We start from the raw sequence: 22,233 nt of genomic DNA, 5'->3' as shown, positions 1-22,233 counted from the left end.
AGAACTCAGAAAATTTAACTGGAGAGAGACAAACCTCCACAATAAAGAGAAAGATGGAAAATGAACGTCTGGATGTTGCTTTTCCAAATAATTAGGGCTGATTCATCACGTCTCTGCCTCGGCTACTTTGTTGTGCCATTGTTGGTGGACATAGGCCACTCGTTTCCTGCATTAGCAAGTGAGAAGAGGACCATTGAAGCCACTGATGGCCTTTCAAGCAGTCTGCCTTGATGAGCCATTATCGTGACTCCGATGAGCAGGAATGCACACAATCAGTGATGATGTGTGTGTTTTAGAGGCAGAGAGAAGGGGAGGGTACTGATGGGGAGGTGTGAACAGCTGTGTGTGTCATGGAGGCCAAAGGTCCACCCACGAACAAATGATCGGGCTGGTGGAAGGTGTAGACTCACACTCTTGGAAAACAAACCAGATGACACACACCTCGAAGCAGCTGGTTGTGATGCCTGAAGAAACTGCTTCACCAGATCAGTCTTCAGTCTCTGCTCTCAGCTCCGCGGGTCATAAGGGCAGCCTCTCATTCATGTCTCTCTTTGTTCTCTTTCAGTCTGCAGCTTCATCAGATGGCGGTGAGTACAAACATTTTTTTTTAATCTGAACATCAATCCTACGCAAATCCTGAGCACTGCTTTAATCCAAAGTGAAACTCTTGCAGCCCTTACATTTTAGTGACCAGAATGGTCACTAAATGACAAAAACTAATCTAAAAACTAATCTAAAAACTAATCTACTGATAAAGTGATGGCCTAATAAAAGTCTCTCTGTGAGGATAGCGTGTTCACTATAGACAGCATTCTTTTACAAAGGATGTTTGTTGAGGGTGTTTGGGGTTTCTGTGGGGTTAGCGCCCATGTTGTCTGGTCGTCCCTTTTATAGCACTTTTGGCAACATTCACGACTCTGCAGGAAAGAGTTCATCCAGTCTTCTTTGATGCTGCTGATGTGGATCAGCCTCTGTTTAAAGATGCCTCATTAGCTGAGCAATGTGGTAAGCTCAGATCTTACAGCTTCAACCATTTTACACTAAAGTGATAGTTTGGATTCTCTAGAGGGAGATCCTGTAAAGTTGTTGTTGGGGTCAGTTTGTTTGCTTAAAGCAGTCAGATATGATGTTGCAGCAAGATTGAATAAATGTAAAGAAACACTTTAGAACAGCTGTTGAATGGAGACAGTTTCAGCATAAGATGCTCACAGTATTGTAGCTTTGTGTAAAAATACTAGAGTATCAGTGTGACACAAAGAAAGTATGTGACAAAATTCAAAAACAGCTATCCTATAATGGCTATAATGTAGTCTGCTAGTTATAGTTTAGAGTTTTCTGATCCTGATAGATTAATGAGTAATGAGTCAGATTTCTTCAGTTTTCGATATTAAAGTATTTTCAAATAGCCTAATTTTTCTTCAGGTCTCAGCCTCTATTTAGGGATGAACAATCTCTAAATTATTCTCTGCTCCACAGAGCCACGGTCCAGTTTATCTCAATGATGCTGGTATCCACCTAGTGCCAATGTAACACATTATTAGTGTAAATTAAACATTATTACTTTGACAAAGGACTTTTTTTTTTAAAAAGCTCACCGCTGCTTTCTCAGCCGAACAATTTAGCTGTTGCTTCACAAAATCATCCAAAGATTGACCTGCTGAGATCAATTTGGACAGTTTCAGGTTCTATTAATGTTTTTTTTATAGCCTTTGTACCATTATCAGGCTTTAATAATTTATATAATGAACACACGCAATGTCTGACCTGGCATTTTGGTCCTTACATTAGCAATTACTGAAGCTAGCTTTATAATAGAGCAGTCTGAGAGTGTGTATTCTAGAAACTATCAATCCTTGATTTAACTCCAGTGTCCTGGAAAAACCCCATACAACTCCCATGTGCTCCCCCCAGCCTCTTTAATGTGCTGAAAGTATTTTTTTCTTAAAAGACGTAACTCTGTATCCTCTCCTTTCCAAACAACTGTTGTTGCTGGCAATATTCAGGAGTAGCAAATATTATAAGTATAAGAAATGTAGACTTCTGACGAGTCGCTCACCGATCAGAGCCAGAGCTTTTAATTATATCCACTTTTATGGTGTTAAAATCCCAGTGATATAACTTTCAGTTTGGTTTAAACCTGTGAAATCAGCCAAGACAGAGTCATCAACTGCTCTGTTCACCACCATATAAACTCAGTACTGTGGTATATTTCTACTACACAACCAGTTAGAAAGGATTCAAAAGTCCCTTTAAACTAGGCAGAAAACAAATGTCAGGTATTCACCAAAATAAACCCACACCAGGTTACTGTATATAGTTATAAAAATACACCTACTGATTCAGAGGAACTCATTCATAAAGAGGGTTTAAAAGGTCATACTGAGGCCTTAGTCATAGTCTCTGATCTCAACTTCCATTTTCAGTGCTTTTATTTAATTTCACAAGGTCACAAAAGAATTGCACCTGCTTTTAATCCTTCCTACACATGCGCAAGTCACTATACAGATATTGATAACTTTACCGGATAAAATTAGTCACTTTACAAAAGTCTTCTTGAGAACATTTATAAACTTGATAATGCCTGTTGTCCATGACGACCATTCTGAATGCTCAGAATGAGAACGACCGTTCATCTGTAACCAGCTCTGTTGTGACCTTTTTGTTTTCACCCACCACCTCTCATTTGGTCTGCCCACAGCTCTAAAGTGGCCATCTGCCGTCATGATAGCAGGTACTGCTCAGGCTACGGTGCTACTTTAGTCGCCCACAAACTGCTAAATAGTCGCCCACTATTGCTCCTTGTTTCCCTGTAATTAGCCACAACCTCCACCCCGTTTTCTTTTCATTTACTTTCCTTTTATGATGCTTTCTTTTAGTTTCTCCTTCCCTTAGAGCAACATCTGCCGTTTCCTATTAATCCAGTTTTCTGTTTAGTACTACAACATTGATAGAAAACCTCATTGTCTAGCATGCTTAATTATTTGCTTGGTCTGAATTATTTTTATTTTTTGTCTTAATCCGACCTCCTAGAACAAATTATAATGGCAGTAAAAAAGTCCGGGAAGGGTTGAAGAAACAGCATCCATCACATAGAAATGTACAAAGGCCTTAAAATTAGTGTATTAAATTAATTGATTAATGAAAGTGCTCCCATTTCGTAAGTGATAAAAATACGTACGGTATATACCTGGCTTACTTTAGTGGCATGTTCTCGTGTCTTTCCTGTTTTGAAAAGTGGCCTTGAGAGTTTGGCCTCTTTGTCAGGATATGTTTACGGTGTGTCTTTGTTTGCACTCATGGGTCAGATTTCTCTGTCTTCCAGTCTAAAAAAGAACAAAAACAGCCCTGGACATTGAAATCTTAGCTAGTTAGCTAAGCAGCTACTTTTATTATTCAATACCTGAAACAGGTGGAATACCCCGAAAAATTACTTCATTTAAAAATTAGGCCAATTACTGCGAAAAATATAAACATAATGGAAATTTTTATTAATGCCTATAAATCAAAAATTAAGAGAAAGTGGTTTCACTTATCTGTATAAACCTAATGGATCTAAAAAACAATTCAACCCTACATATCAAAGCAAGATGGGAAAGAGAGGGCAATTGTGGAGATACCATTGGACATATAATAAATCTCTACAATAGCAAGAATTTGGATGGAAAAATCTGGTAAGATTTTTTTATAGCACCTGCTCAAAAATGCCACTACCATAGAAATCCCCCCACATGTTGGAGGAAATGTAGAAATCAAAACGCAAACAGTTATCACGTTTTCTGGGACTGCCCAATTATAAAAGATTACTGGAAAGAGATAAATAATGCCTTAAAAGATATTTTCGAACAGAACATTCCTTTGGAGATCAAGCTTAAGTATTTTGGTATAATTCCTTAAGAAGCCTAAAAAATAAATATTTTATGATTATCTTAATAACAGCAAGTAAGAAAAATATTACAAGAAAAATGGTTATCACAGGACAAACCAACTTTAGACCACTGGATCAACATAACATTTAACATATATAAAATGGAAAAAATAACAGGTTCTCTCATCACAAGGCTGAACAATTCTGTCAGTGGTGCCAGATTTGGGTAGACTATGTAAAACTTTAAAGATCTGATTTCAATTTGAGAGACCAAACTTGATTAGATCTCCTCAACAAACCACTTTCATAATATGTTAAATTGAATTAAGTTTTTTCATTGTTGTGTTTCCTTTTTAGTTTTTTTTTTTCTTGTTCTCTATTTATTTCTTTATTTCTTGGTTATAATTCTTCTCGGGGAAGTGAAATCAATGCTTTGTTTGGACTACTATAATGCAATGCCTTAACTGTTCAACTTATTTCAAATTTTGGAGTTAATCCTGTGAAGTGGAGGCCAATGTCTATGTAAATTATATTTTCCTGAGAATCAATAAAGATTAAAAAAGTAGTACGACTTCTACAAAGAAGTCGTACTACGCAAGAAAACTACTTTTGGGCTTAAGAAGAAGTAAAAGTAAAAATAGCCAAGAAGTAAAAGAAGTAAAAGTAAAAATAGCCAAGAAGTAAAAGTACTCAAGAAGTAAAAGTAAAAATAGCCATCCAGTAAATCACTCAAGTAAAAGTAAATAAATAGTTGGTAAAAACGCCAATCAAGTGCTGAGTAACTTTATTGCTGTTAAAAATGTTTAATGTTTAAAATTATGTTCAAATTCCTTTTGTGTTAAAGACTAAAGGAAAGAAAAATATATTGAAATATAACAACCTTTTAAAAATCTTTTTTTTTCACATAAAACATATAAAATCATATATATGTGTATGCTTTTTACTGTATATTACCTTAACCTTCATGTCATAAGCCCCATTTACACTGCCATTTTGAAACTGTGCCAAGATCAGTCCGAGTACAGTAATTGACTTAACTGTTGAGTGTAAATGGCCCACACGACTGTACCGGACCACGCCACACACAACCGAACTACGTTAAACTGGTACTAGTTCATCACTAGGTCTCGGCAAGGTTCGGTTCAGGCTCAGTATTCAGATAACAAAGAGCGCATGAGCAGACTATGTCATCTCCTCACAGTCAGCCTCCGTTTTCATGAAATTTCAGACATTCATTGAAATACTAGCTTCTCTACTATGCCACACGATTTCCAGTGATGATTCTTCTTAGCAGTGTGATAAGTCTCAACGTCCGACTATCGTTTGTCATATCCACTTCCCAAAGCCGACCCTGTCAAGTAAATTCACCAAAGGCTGCCTTCTTCGCTTGACTCTCCTCAAAATTCTTGAAAGTTACAGGCGCCGTCATGTTGATTTTCTTGTTTACCTCTAGAGAGCAGTAGTACCTTCAGTCATCACTAGGAGGCGAGGAACCATGCTAGCTTGGTGTGTAAATGGTCGTAAGGAACAGAGCTTTGCACTGTTAAGTGATCCAAGCTTGGCATGGATCGGTTTTCAGAGGGTAATGTAAATGGGGCTATAGACATAACAGCAGTTAATAGTAAAAGTTAAGCAACAAAGATTTTATACTAAAGAGAATACTAACTTGGGTGAGGCTAAAACTATTTGCATCGGTCTCCTGCATTTTAGGTTTAAATACAATTGTTTTCTTTTTTTTTTCTACTCATAGTGAGTCAGGCAGTCAAATATTTAACTCAAGTAAGAGTTGTGAAACTTAATGATAATTTTACTCAAGTAAAATTAAAAAGTATGGTGCATTGATACTACTCCAAAAACTAATTTGTTATTTAAAAATTACTCAGGTAAATATAACTAGTTACTATCCATCACTTTTCAATATGGCTACCATGCTTAGAAAACAAAACATAGTGAAAGTTACAGGTATAATATCTAACATATAGCCTTATTTTTTTATTTTGCAGACAGGACTAGACCAGAGTAATTAAAAACAGCTGTTCCCTGAACCTCCTGAATGACTGATTTATACACAATATCACTGGATGTGAAGGTTTTCACAGATTGCTACATGCAAGGCCCATGATCTTATAAGAAAAATAATCAAAAGTCAAAGGGAAAGAGTTAATATCTGTGGTGGACTAAGTGTGTCAACCTTTTCTTGACAACCTTCAACTACCAAGAGTCAAAAGGTTGAAGTAAATTATGCTTCTTGACTTGTTGCAGACTACAGTGGAATCCAGCTGCAGGGATGCTGCAGCCAGAGCAGCCTGAACAGCAATGGTAGTCTTCCAGGGGCCGGTAGGCATCGGAGGGCCACAGAGCAGCGGGTGGCCGGCTGGTCCAGCTGCTTTGAAGGGCTTCTCCAGGACCCCGTAGGTGTGCGTTACTTCTCGGTAAGTTGGTGTAAAGCTTAGAGAAGTTTTCCTGAGCTTCATATTTCTGGGAGAGATTAGGATAAGAACAAGTGCAGAGAAGCACTAATTATTTAATGATGTAGCTGCTTGTTTATAGAGAATAGTTAGTTGTTTATAGTCATGAGTTATAACTGGGGGTTTAAATGCAAAATGAAGTGAGAAGTTAGCCAGAGATGGGATCAGCTATGTTTATATGTACATAGTCAGGCATTGGCAGTAACTACATGCTGGTATTTACAAATGGTTCCATTTCAGAACAGTTTGTCCAAAGTCATCCTTTTAGGCAGAAACACCTTTGTTATACTGTATTCTGTCCTCCTACACTAAAGATGCCTCAATGAATGTAGCCCATAACACCTTCAGAAAGCTCGCATTAAGTGCTGCCTTCAGAGATCCACCTCCCCTTCTCACCCTCCCTCCCTCCGCTCTGATCAGCTTCTCTACTCGCCCACACCATCCTGCACCCACACTTAGAATACACCAGTCTTCTTGCATTGCACCCAGTAATTTCTGCCCTCACTAATGGTCTCAACAGCAACAGCTATGGGTAAGACATGCAAACAATCGGCTGCTTTAGATTACATAAAACCTCTGGTCTGCCTCCACAGGAATTTCTCAAGAAAGAATTCAGTGAAGAGAATATCTTGTTCTGGCAAGCCTGCGAAGGCTTCTGTCATGTTCCTGCAACAGACAAAAAGCAGGTAAGAACAGTTTCAGATGAAAACAGATGGTGTTTATCTTCTGGGATATCAGTGATGTGAATGGGAACTCTTCGAAGTTCAGAACATTATGGGCATCCTCTCTGATTGACACCTTTGGTAAAGATCATTTACAAAAGCTATAGGGTACGAGATATCTGATTTTACCGGAAACGCTGTTTACGGTCAGGGATGACTAGGCTTGAAACAAAGCCAGTACTGGTACTGATAAAGCATTATTGGAAACACTTGAAAAATGGTGGAGTGGGACGGAGCCAGGCCAAGTGGAGCCTGTGCAAAAAGGGCATTACTAACTCCCTTAAGAATTACTTTAAAGCAAATGTTAATAAAGCATTTAGTGATGTATGCCTTAGTCATCAGAGCAACCTTTATTAAGTAATTAATGGCTTCCTGTTTCCTTGGGCTAAATATATGAGGCAACACCAAGGCGTTTTTCCCTCATCTGGTGTTCAAAATAAGGAAACAGAATTTCTGCAGTGAGGAAAACACTGGAATTAACCTTATATAAGCATCTATCCATCCATCTTTTCTAATCTTATTCCTTTCTGTCTTTTCTTAGATGCCGTCCTCATTGTATGTAGACTTCCTTCCTTCCTTCCTTCCTTCCTTCCTTCCTTCCTTCCTTCCTTCCTTCCTTCCTTAGCTCTGCTCATTCAAGTCAAGAGGTTTTAATCTGGACTTGGAAATTAAGTTGGAACCTTGTAAAAATCTACAAAGTCATTTTGATATCTCCAATCTCCTCACCATTTATCACCTGTGTGTTTGTTACTTTTGTACCAGGTGTGCCAATGAAGGTGGAAAGTCCTCTAAATGAAATCAGCTAACCTCCTCACTGCTTTTACCTACAGCTATCCCAGAAAGCCGGGGAGATCTACAACAACTTTCTGTCCAGCAAGGCCACCATGCCAGTGAACATCGACAGCCAGGCCCAGCTGGCAGATGACGTCCTCACATCGCCTCAGCCTGACATGTTCAAGACCCAGCAGCTACAGGTAGTGTTTTTATGTCACGCTGGTAATGAAGGCGTCCTCTGGACAGCTCCAATACACGAGGATTCTGTGTGCGGTGGTGGTGTTGGGGGTTTGGTCTCATCTATCCTCCATTTGCTTTGTGCAAGCATATTGAGATTTTTTTTGTGGCCATCTGGGTTTGTTTACAGAAAAGCTCAGAGGCTTTACCAGAGAGATAAACACAAACTGGCATACACCCATAGAGAATTCAACACACAAGGAGCAATAGACATGCAGTCAAAGATCTGTGTATTTTCAGCAAGTCGATTAGCATGATTAGATGTGAAGAGTTAAGGCTCTTGTCATAACATCACTAGTGGGGCTGTGACACTAGTGGGGCTTTTTTTCTTTTTATATTCTTGAGGTTTTCAGACTCAGGAAATGATGATTTACTCCAAATGCTTACTTAGATTTTTTATTTTTATTTTTTTGCTATGTCCATAGATCTTCAACCTAATGAAGTTCGACAGCTACTCGCGTTTCCTAAAGTCATCTCTCTATCTGGAGTGTCTGCGTGCTGAGGAGGATGGTCAGCCCCTGCCGGACCCCTACCATATCCCCTGCAGCCCTGCCCCCTCCAAACACAGCGCCAGCTCTGACCGCTCCACCCTCTCCACACCCAAAAAGGTAGCACTAAAAAACAAAGATTTACCTGCAAGTTTGCTGTCTTTCGCATCACTCATGCTTGTCCAGACTGAAGGGTGATGTGTGATTTTTGTCTTTGTCACACACAGGACATGAGAAAACAGAGATCAGGGAAGTCCCTAAATGAAGACACCAAGGACGAAAGCGCAGATAAGAAGCGTGGCATTTTCTTCTCCTGGTCTCGCAACAGGAGCTTTGGGAAGGGTCCAAAGAAGAAAGACATTGGAGACATTAATCTAGGTTAGAATTGATGTTAAGCCCTGATTGGCTAAATGTTTATCGTTCTCTACTGTTAGAAGAAAATTTAAATAACCATAGCTTTCAAGTTTTATCATATTAGTACATCCAAAAACGTCAGTTTTTTCGTGGCTTCTATGTGACTGACCAATGTAGTGCCACATGCATTTCCCTCCTTACTTTTTAATCACTTCACCATAATCTTCTCACATTTATAGTTTGAAAGCATTTTATTATCTTTCTGTCAGACTAGAGAATCTGTGACCATCAATTTTAAGTCTTATTTATGTTTTTTATTTATCAAGTTTAACAAATAAATTCTAATATCTGATGGTCTTTTAAGTTATATTCTAGTAAAAGTATTTTAAGAGCAATGGTTGGAAAAGTCTTGATACTTTTGCACTGTGGTTACAAACACAAGTAGAAAAAGGGATTTTAAAACAACACATATGATTCGGATTGGGAAGATTCATCAAAGAAGCCAAAGGTTGGCATGACTGGAATCTTGTGAAAAATACATATTATTCAGGTTCCTTTTGCACTTTATTATGTGTTTAATTTCATGTTAAATGTTGCAAATTTCTTAACTGAAGGTAAAAAATACAATTGTATTTTAATGAATTTTACATTGTTTCTACTTTCAATTAATTCATTTGTCTTACGATTTCATAGTTTATCCTCCCATAAGCCGGTAAATATATGAATGATTAATCAAATAATTTCAGTTTTCTTAACTCTAGACCATATAAATAATAAACTTTCTTTATTTCCAAAAAAATAAAAACCCAGTAAGAACGTTTGCAATGGCCAACGCTTAAATAATTTTTTTTTAGATATCTCAATTAAGGATTTAACCATCTGTAATTTTGTGTTGTATTAAAGATGATGGCTTCTTGATCGCTGAGTGGTCTTTCAGTCCATTTAATACCCACTCTGGATAAGAACACTCTTGGCTGTCTTTGCCAGAACCTTCAGATGGTGTTTTGCTTTTGATCTGTGGTGGATTTCCCATCTTCTCTTAAACTCAGAGCCCCTCTCCTTCCTGAATTGTGCGATAACTGGGTATTTCCATGCAGTCTATACATTAACATATACACATGAAAGTGATCCCTTCAGCCATCTGGAAATTACACTGATGGAGAAACCAGATTTGACGTCCATGTTTTTCTTTCTGTATATCAAGGCTAATATATTTTGATTTCTTCCATGAGATCATCTAAGGAGGCAGCATGTTTGAGGTGTTGCTGTTAAATTCATCCCTTTCTCAAGTCTACGTCAACTCTGTCTCATGATCTGAGCTTTCCAAATTGCTGGATAACTTCTGTGTCTATTTTTGCAGTTTTGTATAATTTCTGTTTTTCATGCGCTGTGTTCTGTGTCTATCTTTCTCTCTCCCCTTAGCTCTTATTTCCTCGTTCTTTCTCACCTCCGTTTCCATATCCATGTCTGCTGTATACGATTTAAGTCCCTAAATTGTTTTCAGTAAAGCTTCATATACAAAAAAAAAAACACTTGCTTTAACCCTTCTGTCTGATTTAGAAGGTCAGTCAGAAAAGAAAGTGTCCTCATATACATTATATGACGAAATGTGGTTTACCACTGTGATTTTTGTTATGGTGTTCTTGGCTATCTACCATTCTGAATCTGAAGGAGTTTTTTTTATTCTGTTTTCTAGCAGATTTCTGGGGTAGTAATGGACGGAGAGAGTCCCAGGGTTCCCTGTCATCCAGTGCCAGTCTAGAGATCCCCAATTCTGTTTCTGCTGCCAAAATGGAGGTAGGTTTGCCTGGTCAGATCACCATGGAAACACAGAGCCCAAAGTGTAGTGAATTCATCATAATAGACTACTTAGCCTGCACATTTCTTATGTTTTTAAACAATATAAACCAAAGTGAGGGTGAAACTGACTGGTTTTCTGACTCCTGCATCCTCAGTCTGATAATCGCCACTCGGTGGGAGCGTGGGAACGCACACCCAGGCAATGTAGTGTGCTGCTGCCCGACGGCTCCTGTTCCTCCATCACTTTACGGCACGGTGCCTCCATTAGGGAGGTCCTCCAAGATCTGTGTCGCAACATCTGTGTCAACATTGCAGCCGTAGATCTTTTCCTTGTGGGAGGAGAGAAGGTTAGGAAAGATTTTCTTCGCTTTATTAAACCAGATAAGCCTTTTATAATGAGATAAAGCAGATAAATGGAACCAAAACCAATGAGATGTCCTGCTTTTGCTCCCGGTAGCCTTTAGTGTTGGACCAAGACTGTATGACTCTCTGTTCACGAGACCTAAGATTGGAGAAGCGCACTTTGTTTCGGTATAAACCTTTCATTCCTTGTTTTCTTTCTTTTTTTATTTCTGCTTTAAATGTTCTCTCCATAACCCCTGCCATTTGTTTGCTCCTAGACTGGACCTGGTGCCGATTAATCGCTCCGTGGGTCTTAAAGCCAAACCTACAAAACCAGTCACAGAGGTCCTCCGTCCAGTGGTGGCAAAATATGGCCTAAATCTCAGTGATCTCGTGGCAAAAATAGTAAGTCATCCCTGATGGCTACAAAAGCTTTAATGTCTTTCGAGCTCCTGTAAATTGAGACAGCAGCCTGTGCAGCGAGGGTGGAGTATCATGGTCAGGGGAGGGGAGAGAGACAACCACATCCTTTTTCCTTCTCGGTGGTTAGAGCTCTGACTCATGCGAAGATGGAGCAGCAGAGCTATAATTAAGAATGACGACACCCCTCAAACATGCCGACTCTTTGGTCCTCCCCTTAACCCCTGTCAGGTTTATTTTAGTCCTGTGGGTTTCCAGGCATTATAACTGCATTATACAGTAGACCAAAGCTGAAAGAGGGCTTACAAATATCAGCCCCTGTCCCTCTGTGAGGTATTTTACAGAACAACAGGTGAAGACACTAACCCACTGTGTTTGAAATTAGAGCGGGGAGACGGAGCCGCTGGATTTGGGTGCCCCCATATCAAGCCTGGATGGCCTGAGAGTTGTACTGGAGCAGGCAGACCCCTGCTCAGGGAAAGGTAATGCATCCAACACTGGTTTAATATCTCCAAATAGTCAGATCCTTTGAAAGAAGAGTTTTACAGAGGGATTCACACCTGGTTTTATATTTAGTCATATTTTTTTTGGGGGGGGGGATTATAGGTTATAAAGGAATACCAAAACATTTTTCATTTATAAAAAGGAAAGAGAAACATTTTATATCTAACAAGTATTTTAAAAATACTTGTTAGATATAATTTTGTAAAACACATGACGCTGCCACTATCATGCTTTGTCACGATCTTCTCAGATTTCTGCAGCTCCCTCAGAGTTACTGAGGATCTCTTTGATGCCTCTTTGATTAATTCTGTCTTTGTCTGGTGGGTCCATTTAACAGGATGGCGAGTCGTAGCTGGTTATTAGTTGGGCCTCACTGTACCAAAGGGTGACTACTGAAGGCGGTTAGCTGCACTGGATTATGTTTTAGGATGGCAGATTAAAGGAAACTTTTCAGACTTTCAGATTTTTTATCTATACATTCTTTTTTCTTTCAGTGTGAAGCGGCAAGATGTAGAAATTCATGTTTTTACAACATGAGTTAGTCTCTAGCTCCCATTACTCCTGCCTACCTGTGTCCACATTTTGACGCGTCTTCTCTCTGTTTGTGAAATAGAAAAATCCAAGTCTTCCTCCCTAAAGGGCTTCCCTCCAACCAGGAGTTTTTCTGCTGCAGTGAGTACTAAAAACACACTTACCCTTCTACATGTCTAACAAAAAGGGCCCTGCGGTGGTGACATTTTTTTTTCTCCTCTACTGCTGCGCTGCTTCTTCTACATTCATCATTGCTTTATAGTTATTAGCACTGACTTCATGTTAATCTGTCAGGGTTTATTTTTTTATTCTTTACTCCATCTGCTGGATCTGTTGCTAATTCACCCATTCAGATTATTTTTCCTGCTTTAAAAAGCTAAATTAATATATAGGGGGGGGGGGAATGTCCAGATCAGGAAAAGAAACACGGGCGAGCGATGGGAGGGGTTTGTCTTAGAACCAGGGGCTCTGTAATCTGGAGTCTTCTCAGTAAAGTGGTTAGCAGCTCATGCTTAGCTTCCGTCTTGCGACCACACCTCCCCCCCCCCACCACACCCACCCCTCCATCCCCTAACAGAGTGCATTGTTATTGTTGCATCTGCAGGGAGATGAGAGGTCAGCACCAAAGGACATTTCTGTGAGAGCGAGTGGACCAGCCTCAGCACTCCCAGGGGAAAAGAGAAAACAGAAAAAGATAAATATAGATGAAGCTGAAGGTAAATGCCCACGCCCCTTTTCTTGATTTCTCTTTTCCTTTCTTTTCTTTTTTGTTCAACTTTTTGGTGGATTTTCCTTGCTTTGCTTTGCCTCTGAACTAACTGTGTCTGATGGGAAGTGTCCCCAGATATTTCTCTTGTAAATATTCCTCTTTTTTCGGGAAAGTGAAAATAAAGCAAAAGTATTTTGTGTGTTTGTTTTTTTTTTTTAGAATTCTTTGAGCTGCTAACCCGAGCTCAGAGCACCCGAGCCAACGACCAGCGTGGACTCCTGAGCAAAGAAGACCTGGTGCTCCCAGACTTCCTGCGCCTGACTCCACCCGCCTCCTCCGACCTGGCCTGTTCCACCCCAGCCTCCCTGAAGCAGAGCCGAGAGAACGGCGTCTCTCCTCGGGGATCCCTCACCTCCGGCCTGCGCTCGGAGAGCCTGGACTCTTCCCTCAGCTCCAGTGCCAACGGACACTCAGCAGCCAGGAGGTGCCTGCTGGCTCCTCCCCGCCATTCAACGTTTGGCACCCACCTCTCCCCCATCCCCCGGCCCTCCGACTCTCGGCCGAGCCTCCGTACAGTGGAGGAGGACGCCCAAACTGACCTGACCCTGGTGGGGGAGGGCGACATCAGCAGCCCCAACAGTACTCTGATACCCCCTTCACCTTCATCCTTCCCATCCCTTGAGACCAGTCTCCCTGAGGCCAACTTCACCCCGCCACCACCCTGCTCCCAGTCTCAAGACACAGTTGGAGAGGGAAAGTCAAGTTCAGGTATTTCTACAAACCAGTAACAAACCATAGTGTGTGTGTCTGTATGTGTGAGTGTACAGTTGTGCTCAAAGTAATAGTAGTGTGTTTAAAAAAGCTATTAAATCTTAACATCCTGATAATAACTTCAAGGCTAACAAACACTTTGGGAAAACGGATGAGCTCTGGGAGCTGTGTGGGGTTAAGGGTCTTGCTAAGGGATCCAGAGTGCAGGCTGTGGGGATCAAACTGGGTACTTACAACTAGGGCTGGGCGATAATTCAATAACGATATATATCGATCGATAGACGTGTGGCGCAATAGAAAAAAAAGAGAGTCGATAAAAGTTCGATAAAAAAGAAACGCAGTTTTCCTTCCTTCTCATTGTAGCCTAGCATGTAGGTTTATGCTAGTCACTACTTCCTCCCAACCAATCACAATCGCGGACCCAGGCACGCCGTCACCAAGCGCCGCCCTCTCAAACCACAACACAGAGCACATGAAGATGTAGCAGCAAGGAGAGGCGGAGGAAATTGTTCCAAAGAAGGGTTTTTGTAGTTCGCATTTATTTGTTATATTCATTTTGGTCACTTTTCTCGTCACTTTAGTTTATTCTTTGTCAGTATTTAATAACATAACTCAGGTCTCTTAAGTTATTTTTCTTTAAAACAATTCTGTTATGGTTAAAAAAGTTGGTTAAGTAAAGATTTAATTCAAAGTCTGTGTTTGTGTTCTTTATTAAAATTAAATCATTTAGCAATATCATAAAAAGTCCAGGCAGAGCTGCACATAAAATATGGTTTTAAATCTTTTCAATAATTATCGATATCGATCAATATGCATTTTTTTTTATCGATAAGCTTTTTTTCTATATCGCCCAGCCCTACTTACAACCTCCTTGGAGCACAAGCACACTGCTCTAACCACTAGGCCAACACTCCCATAAGTCAGTGTGAACACGTAGTAGTGTGAAGTGTTTATACTAATCCATGACCTTTAGTTTGTTATAAATAGGCCCAACACTATAATATTAGCAATGTTGGGCCCTATCATTGCGCCTGAGCCTCTGTGCCTCACAGTGTACCGTCCCTTTCATTGGTCTGCATCCTCAAACACTCAAAAAGGACAATCTAGGCATGATCAGCCATAGGTCCCGCCTATGACATGCAGCATTTCCAACATGCCAACTTTTCAGGGACCATTTTCATTAGCTTTACTTCATGTTGTCTGATAGTTTCAGTACTCAAACCCAACTGTAGCTAAATTCTGATCCACTCAGAGTGTAATCAATATGGTAGTACTATAATCTATTTAAAAGCTTTTCTTTCCATATCCTGCTGCCCATGTTTATGTGTTAAACTATCAGGTCCGTATCACCTCTGTGGTCAGCTTTTATGTCCAGACATCAGTGTTCTTCCAACTGATGTCTAAAAGGACCTACTTTACTAAGATTGTCAGGGGAGTGTAGTTTGAACGCCATATATAGGATTAGGATTATACTTGTTTTTATATGGGCCCCCTGTTAGGCTCCTGTTTTGACCCTCTCTGCTATAATTATGAACAAACCCCTTTAGATTAATGATCCAGTTTCCCAGAATCAGCGGCATGCTTGTTGTGACGTATTGGTTTTAAATCATGTAGAAAATAGCATTTTTTTAAATCCTCTAAACAGTGATTGATTTGGATCCTGAGGTGTGGGCTACTGTTACTTTGAAAGCAACTGTATTGGCATGTGTGTTTAACCGTGGTCATGATTGTACCACTATCAAAGTAAAAGTCCTTCTATACTGACTGACGCACTTTAATGACAAATTGATGTTGACTCCTTCAATTTGCCTGCTCTGTTTAACTCAGTGTGTTTGTAAGTGTGCGCGCGCAGGCAATGGATCCCGATAACACTACTGTAAATAGTGATGTGCATATTTTTCCTTCCATGAGTGACGTTTACCTGAAAATTCCAGCGCTGCAAACTGTCGGGGTCGACCATGTGATCGGGACATCCCCCAGTTGAATATATTTGTTTTTTTGTTTTTTTTTACAGTTTTCGGGTGCATGCAAATGTGATTGTCTGCAAGTCTTGATTAATTAAAACTAAGTACAACACAGGTTTTTCTTCTGATCAGTATTTGTTGCACAATCAATATTGTTCTGAAGAGTCGAGTTGAGACCAGCTGATCAACTGAAAGTGGTGACATTAGCTGTGTGAGTAAAGCCGGAGCCGTGAGGCTATAAACCCTGAACAGCCGACACAAAGGCTGCACCCCTCTCCATCCCACCACTTCTAGTTAAGAGCAACTCAACAATGTCACTCTCAGAACCTTTTTTTGTCTGTCATTTTTCAGAACTCCTTAAAAGCAGTGAGTCACCAAATTCAGTCGGCTCATGTTGCAGCAATCGGAGCCGTTGTGATTATAATTAGTCATAGGTCAGTGACATTGGTGAAGTGCCCATCATTCCTTATCTGGCTCGCTCGCTTCCTTCTCTAGGTGCCTGTTGTAGAAAATCACTGCCAATAAACTCTGTACCTGTGACTGAATAGATCTAATAAATGTCAGAATTGGAAATCACTCTCGTCCTGTCTTTTTACACGTTCGTGAAATCATTTTTTTCCTCCCTGAGCTGCCGCCTCCGCTCCTCCGCCTTCGCATGCCTTTTTTTTTTTTTTTTTCCCATTTCTCCCCTTTAGCTCTGTCTCATTTTCATCCTGTGGCGTCCTCCACTCATTAGCTCCCACTCCTTTGTATACCTTCGCTCAAGCGGTGTGATTTTTTGCTCCGATTGTTCTCTGTGGCCTGTTTGTTTAGTCTTTTGCTTGCTTGGTCTGCTTCCTTGTTGTGTGGTAATATTTGTTTTTCTTGGGATCACTGCTGTGTTGTGTGTGGTTTTATGGTGACTTGCAAAAGCATTCATAATCCTTGGACTTTATCACATTATGTCACATATTGCGATGGGACCTTATGAGATAGATCAAGAGTAAAAAGAATGGGATAATTGCAAAATGAAGAATATTTTTTTCACTTTGAAATTGAGAGATGTTTTTGTATCCAGCCCTCTTTATTCTGACTTCAGACTTGTATAAAAATCCAAGCCAACTTATTAGAAAATATTGTCCAATTGTCCAAGTAATGTATACGTAGCTTAAATGTGGTAACAAAAAAAAATCATAGCGCCTCAGGAAAACAGCAAACAGGTCAGGGCAGAAGTGGAGAAATCTGAACAAGGAATAGTTTCACAGTCCCCTGATTTCAACATCCCACTGGGCTCTGTTCAGTCCAATGTCTTATAGTCAAAAAAAAAAAAAAAAATATATATATATACATATATATTAAGCTGACTGGGAAAGTATTAACAAGACTATCTGGGGTAGTTGGGAGATCAGCAACTCAGGTGGGAGAATCTGTTGATGGTGCAAGTATTAGTTTTGCCTCCCAAAAAATCTTTATATTAAAAGTGGAAAGAGATGTGTCTTTTTGCACCATCCCATATAAAGGTCACAGATAGAAACGTGGGGCAAGGTGCTCTGGCCAGGTGGGATCAAAACAAAACGTTATAAGTCATGACGACACTAGAGCAACCATAACCACAGTGTAATGCTGCAGGGTACGGGCAACCATTATAGGGGACTTGTTAAAACATTGGGAACTTGGCCCACCATCCTGAAACATGGAGGTGACGGGATCATGTTTTTCTTCATCAAGGATGCGGAAGCTGCTTAGAGTTGATGGGAAAATGGTTGACGATAAATTGCAGGGCAAACCTAAGATTAAAAGCTTCTGATGCTTAAAAGAAGGTTCAGCTTCCAGCTTGATGACCTAAAACATAGAGCCAGTTTAAATGGCTGAGTCAAAGTGCAGACCTAAGTTCTATTGGGAATCTATGGTAATTAAGAGAAAACAAAAATCCCACATGCTTTCCAGCCAGTTGGAGTGTGCTAACAAGATTTTGCTAGGAAATAGAGCAAATATTGTAAAACGTTTTGAAAACGTGCATCTTTCTTTCAGCTAACCACTGTGCTCTGCTTAATCTTGATCTATCACATAAAACCCCAAAGCCTGACTCTTATGGATATAAGGTGTTCAAATGTGAAAAAAAAGTTACAGGATTATGAATACTTGTGAGAAATGTTGTAAACTGACGTTCTGATTGGGGGAATTTTTCTGCTTCATCGCTTGTTGTTTTTCATCTAAAGAGCAAGCAAGATGAAATGGTTTTTCATCATCCGTTTCTTGTGGTGCATCAGTGTTTTCTTTTGTTTAAGGCTGTTAAAGTGTAACAGTTAACTGCATTGAAGGCTGCTTCCACAGTAAATGTGTACAGACATCCAGTTTGGATCAAGATTCATAAAAACCGAACCCCAAAATTAAGAAATGATGGCGAGGAAGGACGGCACGGTCTCTTCTCTGGCTCTAGAGCGGATCAGACTGATTCTTCCCACCACCGGGAGCCATGGTAACCCTATCCTCAGATAGACGGTGCTACAGATAGAGGCTGTCACTACTTCTTCTCATCCATCTCTCCCGCTCTCGTCCTCTTTTTTTGTCTCCCACCAGCCGAAATAGAAACAGGGCTATGATTCAGTAAAGCCACCTCGCTGCTGGAAAATATGGAAGTGCAACAAGTTTTACACGCCTCTGCTTTTTCCCACTTTATGCAGACTTTATGGAGTTGTTACATTTGTATTCAGGTGGCAAGTCGTGCTGGTTGGATTTCATGATTGGTTTAAAAATAAACATTTCTTTCAGAGAAAGAAAAAAAAACATTTTCCTATGCATCAGCCCCTGCTTAATCTGTGCATCACCGTTAGACTGATGCCCTCTGCTGTTCCCTGGGTAATGCTTGTCATTTCCTAACAAATGATGCAACATTGTTGAAAATACAGCTGATGTGGATGAAAGCCTTTTTAAGAGCCATGCAGCAACTGTGTGTAATTGTTAAAAAGCATCTGACTGGGCAGCACAGCTTCTGCTGCAGTGAAAAAAAAAGAAAATGGAGTCTGAAGTGCTAAAACATCCAGAGTGTTTTCAGCCTCTTGTGCTGTTTGATTGCCCTAATTTGGCCTGTAAGGTGCAAATTATCCCGATTAAATAGTTCAAATAAAACCCAGAGGGGGTTCTGGTCTCCAACGCTTGGACTGGAGCTCCAACGCTTGGTTGGTAGCTTGGTTTACCACTAGGGGGCGACATTACACAGTCTAATGTTTGTAAGGAGTAGCCGATCACCTCCAACCTTTATAATATATATTTAAATATACAGAAGTTAATTATTATTGGGCTTTACTTTAACAGAGATCAACAAATGAGGCATTTTATTGATGATATTGGTTGATATATATATTTTTAATGTCAGATTAGATATTTAGTGTGATGTCTGAGGGCTCTAAGGCCTGCAAACCAATGTCTAAAAGGTTATGAGATCACCAGAGCCTGTAGGATTAAACCAGTTTATGCATCAAAGAGTGAACTGCCAAATTTATCTAATGGTTTTCTATACTTCGAGAGCCATTTATGCTTGTTAATGACTTAAAAAAGAGGAAAAAATTATATTTTCCAGTGTTTGACCTGATAATAACCTGTCCAAAGTAGGTTGTGACAGGTAAGTTTTAATTTCCTGTCATTTTTTAATGATTCTTTTTTCCGTTTTGTGCTTCTTCTTTCTTTTTACAGGGAAATATTTATTCTGTAAACTCAGTGCAAAAAAAACCAAACTATTTTTGCCGTTACAACCATCAGAGTCTATTACCTAACATTTTGATGTTTTAGTTTTGTGTAATATTTATGAGTTCGTCTGATTCAAATGTTCTGTCAGGTTTGAACATATTTTTTTAATAAATATGATCAGAACAGATTGAAATCCGTTATTTGGTAGGTTGAAAAAAGTCTACATATTTAAACATGCATCTTCCACATTAATCAATCAACTGGATTTCTAAATATTTCCATAAATATCAATTTATCAATTTAAAAAAATGTTTTCCCATCTACAGATTTCTCTGGTAATTAGTTTTGTTTATTAATGATATAGATTATAAAACAGAGTATTAACATCAGGATGTAACAACCAGAGTTAAGGTTAAAAGCAGCTTTCAAGTGATGATTCAAATTAATCTTGGTCTGAGTGGAAAAGTACCGGTATTTATCTTCATGTAATATCATGAATTAATTGTGATTACCTTGTTTCTTTGAAATCTATTTTTATTTGATGAGGGCTGCATAAAATCATAATATTAGTATTTCCAATACACCTTTCAAATCATTATTGCAACATCAATATGGATTTTATAAGTAATTGCTACAAGTTTAACTCCACTAAGGGGTGCACCTGTGCACACCTATTTTCTTTCCATATTGTTTGCTGGCGGTCTTCAGTTTGCTCATGCTAATAGCAAAAATTTAACTTTCCTATTCAGAATACAAGATACAACCTGTTTATGGCCTCTGAGCTCCTTTGTTTCCACAAGTTACCAACAACAATTAAAAGCTTGACTGATGCTAAACCCTGTTTTGCTTTAATTTTGATTAGTTTTCTTTGTGGCTCGAATCCGACAAATCGAATAATGAGAAGAAGCCATTTCTCAGCTCTATCACATAGCTAATAGCATATGGGAAAGCCTAAGTTCCATCTCATCTGAACTCATCCTACCTTTTGTTGGTGCAGAATCTTTTTGTGTCAATGTTGGCATCATAACCAGCAGTAAATATTAGTGTTTTTGGCCCATCAAAATTCATACTCCAATTGAATACAGTTTCTTTGCACAACTCTAAAAATAACTTGGATGTATTATTTTTGAAAAATGAATAATTTTGATTAAAAATTTGTAGCTATGACTTATAAATTTGAACATCCTTAAAACCAACTCTCTGTTACTGCATATATGTATGCATATACATACACTGATGGAAAAAATAAATTAAATTCTTATTGAATAATTTGTTTAATGTGCCGACAAAACAATCACACATAAATTTTCAATGAAAATCAAATGTATTAAATAATAGAGGCCTGGATTTGGAGTCAAACACAGAATTAAAGTGAAAACCTACACTACAGGCTGATCCAACATTGATGTAATGTCCTTAAAACAGGTCAAAATCAGGCTTAGTATTCTGTTTGGCCTCCATGTGCCTGTATGACCTCCCTACAACTCATGGGCAAGCTCCTGATGGGGTGGTGGATGGTCTCCAGAGGGATCTCCTTCCAGACCCTGAGAAATGCATCTGCCAACTCCTGGACAGTCTGAGGTTCAACGTGATGTTGGTGGATGGATCGAGACATAATATTAAAGATGTGCTCAATCGGATTCAGGTCTGGGGAAAGGGCGGGCCAGTCCATGACTTCAATGCCCTCATCTTGCAGCAACTAATGACACACTCCAGCCACATCAGATCTAGTTTTGTCTTGCATTAGGAACCCAGGGCCAACCGCACCAACATATGATCTCACATAGGGTCTGAGGATCTCATCTCGGTACATAATGGCAGTCATCCTACATAGAGGGCTGTGCGACACTAAGAAGAAATGCCATCCCACACTATTACCGATTCACTGCCAAACCGGTCATTCTGAAAGATGCTGCAGGCACCAGATCGTTCTCCACTGTGTCTCCAACTCTGTCACATCTGTCACATGTACTCAGTGTGAACCTGCTTTGATCTGTGAAGACCACAGGGCACCAGTGGTGAATCTGCAATTCTTGATGTTCTCTGGCAAATTGCCAAGCGTCCTGCATGGTGTTTGGCACCCCATTTGTGGACGTCAGGCCCTCATACCATCCTCATGGAGTCTGTGCTCACACATGCACATTTGTGGCCTACAGAAGTTCATTTAGAGGTGTCTGGCAGTGCTCCCACTGTTCCTCCTAGCACAAAGGCAGAGGTTTTTATGCAGGGTTGTTGCCCTCCTACGGCCTCCTGCAAGTCTCCTGGTCTACTGGCCTGTCTCCTGGTGGTGCCTCAATACACTACCGACAGACACAGCAAGTTTTCTTGCCACAGCTCGCATTGATGTGCCATCCTGTATGAGCTGCAAAACCTGAGCCACCTTGTGGGGTAGAGTCTGTCTCATGCTACAATGAGTTTGAAAGCACCTCCAACTTTCAAAAACATGAGTTAGAAAGCATAGGTAATGAGAAGTGGTCTGTGGTTCCCACCAGCAGAACTACTCGTTTATTGAGTGTGTCTTGCTAGGATAGTTTGATTTTATGGAAGTTTGATTTAAGGTATTTTGTGTTCTGTACGTTTTCCCTTTATTTTGTTGAGCAGTGTGTATATATACACAC

At 39.8% G+C, this 22,233-nt stretch overlaps 1 protein-coding gene across 4 annotated transcripts in view; it reads left to right on the top strand.

Moving 5' to 3' along the window:
- LOC107100541 (regulator of G-protein signaling 12-like) overlaps positions 1-22,233 on the top strand; it is a 62,844-nt gene that overhangs the window by 34,788 nt on the left and 5,823 nt on the right. Inside the window, exons 4-18 of one of the 4 annotated variants that reach the window (XM_015399060.1) lie at positions 566-587; positions 2,699-2,731; positions 6,128-6,297; positions 6,927-7,019; positions 7,886-8,029; positions 8,492-8,674; positions 8,782-8,932; positions 10,608-10,705; positions 10,864-11,055; positions 11,166-11,239; positions 11,329-11,455; positions 11,856-11,952; positions 12,588-12,646; positions 13,110-13,221; positions 13,434-13,982. In XM_015399060.1, the coding sequence (XP_015254546.1) occupies positions 566-587; positions 2,699-2,731; positions 6,128-6,297; positions 6,927-7,019; positions 7,886-8,029; positions 8,492-8,674; positions 8,782-8,932; positions 10,608-10,705; positions 10,864-11,055; positions 11,166-11,239; positions 11,329-11,455; positions 11,856-11,952; positions 12,588-12,646; positions 13,110-13,221; positions 13,434-13,982 (2,104 nt within the window). Of the gene's footprint in view, positions 1-565; positions 588-2,698; positions 2,732-6,127; positions 6,298-6,926; positions 7,020-7,885; positions 8,030-8,491; positions 8,675-8,781; positions 8,933-10,604; positions 10,706-10,863; positions 11,056-11,165; positions 11,240-11,328; positions 11,456-11,855; positions 11,953-12,587; positions 12,647-13,109; positions 13,222-13,433; positions 13,983-22,233 lie in introns of all 4 variants that reach the window. The other 3 variants (XM_015399059.1, XM_015399062.1, XM_015399061.1) reach the window with 3 other exon arrangements.

This window comes from Cyprinodon variegatus, unplaced genomic scaffold (assembly GCF_000732505.1).
Source record: "Cyprinodon variegatus isolate N-32 unplaced genomic scaffold, C_variegatus-1.0 Scaffold985, whole genome shotgun sequence".
Lineage (NCBI taxonomy): Eukaryota > Metazoa > Chordata > Actinopteri > Cyprinodontiformes > Cyprinodontidae > Cyprinodon > Cyprinodon variegatus.
Note: the sequence above shows the minus strand (reverse complement) of the source record. Positions and strands in the feature narration are given on the sequence as shown.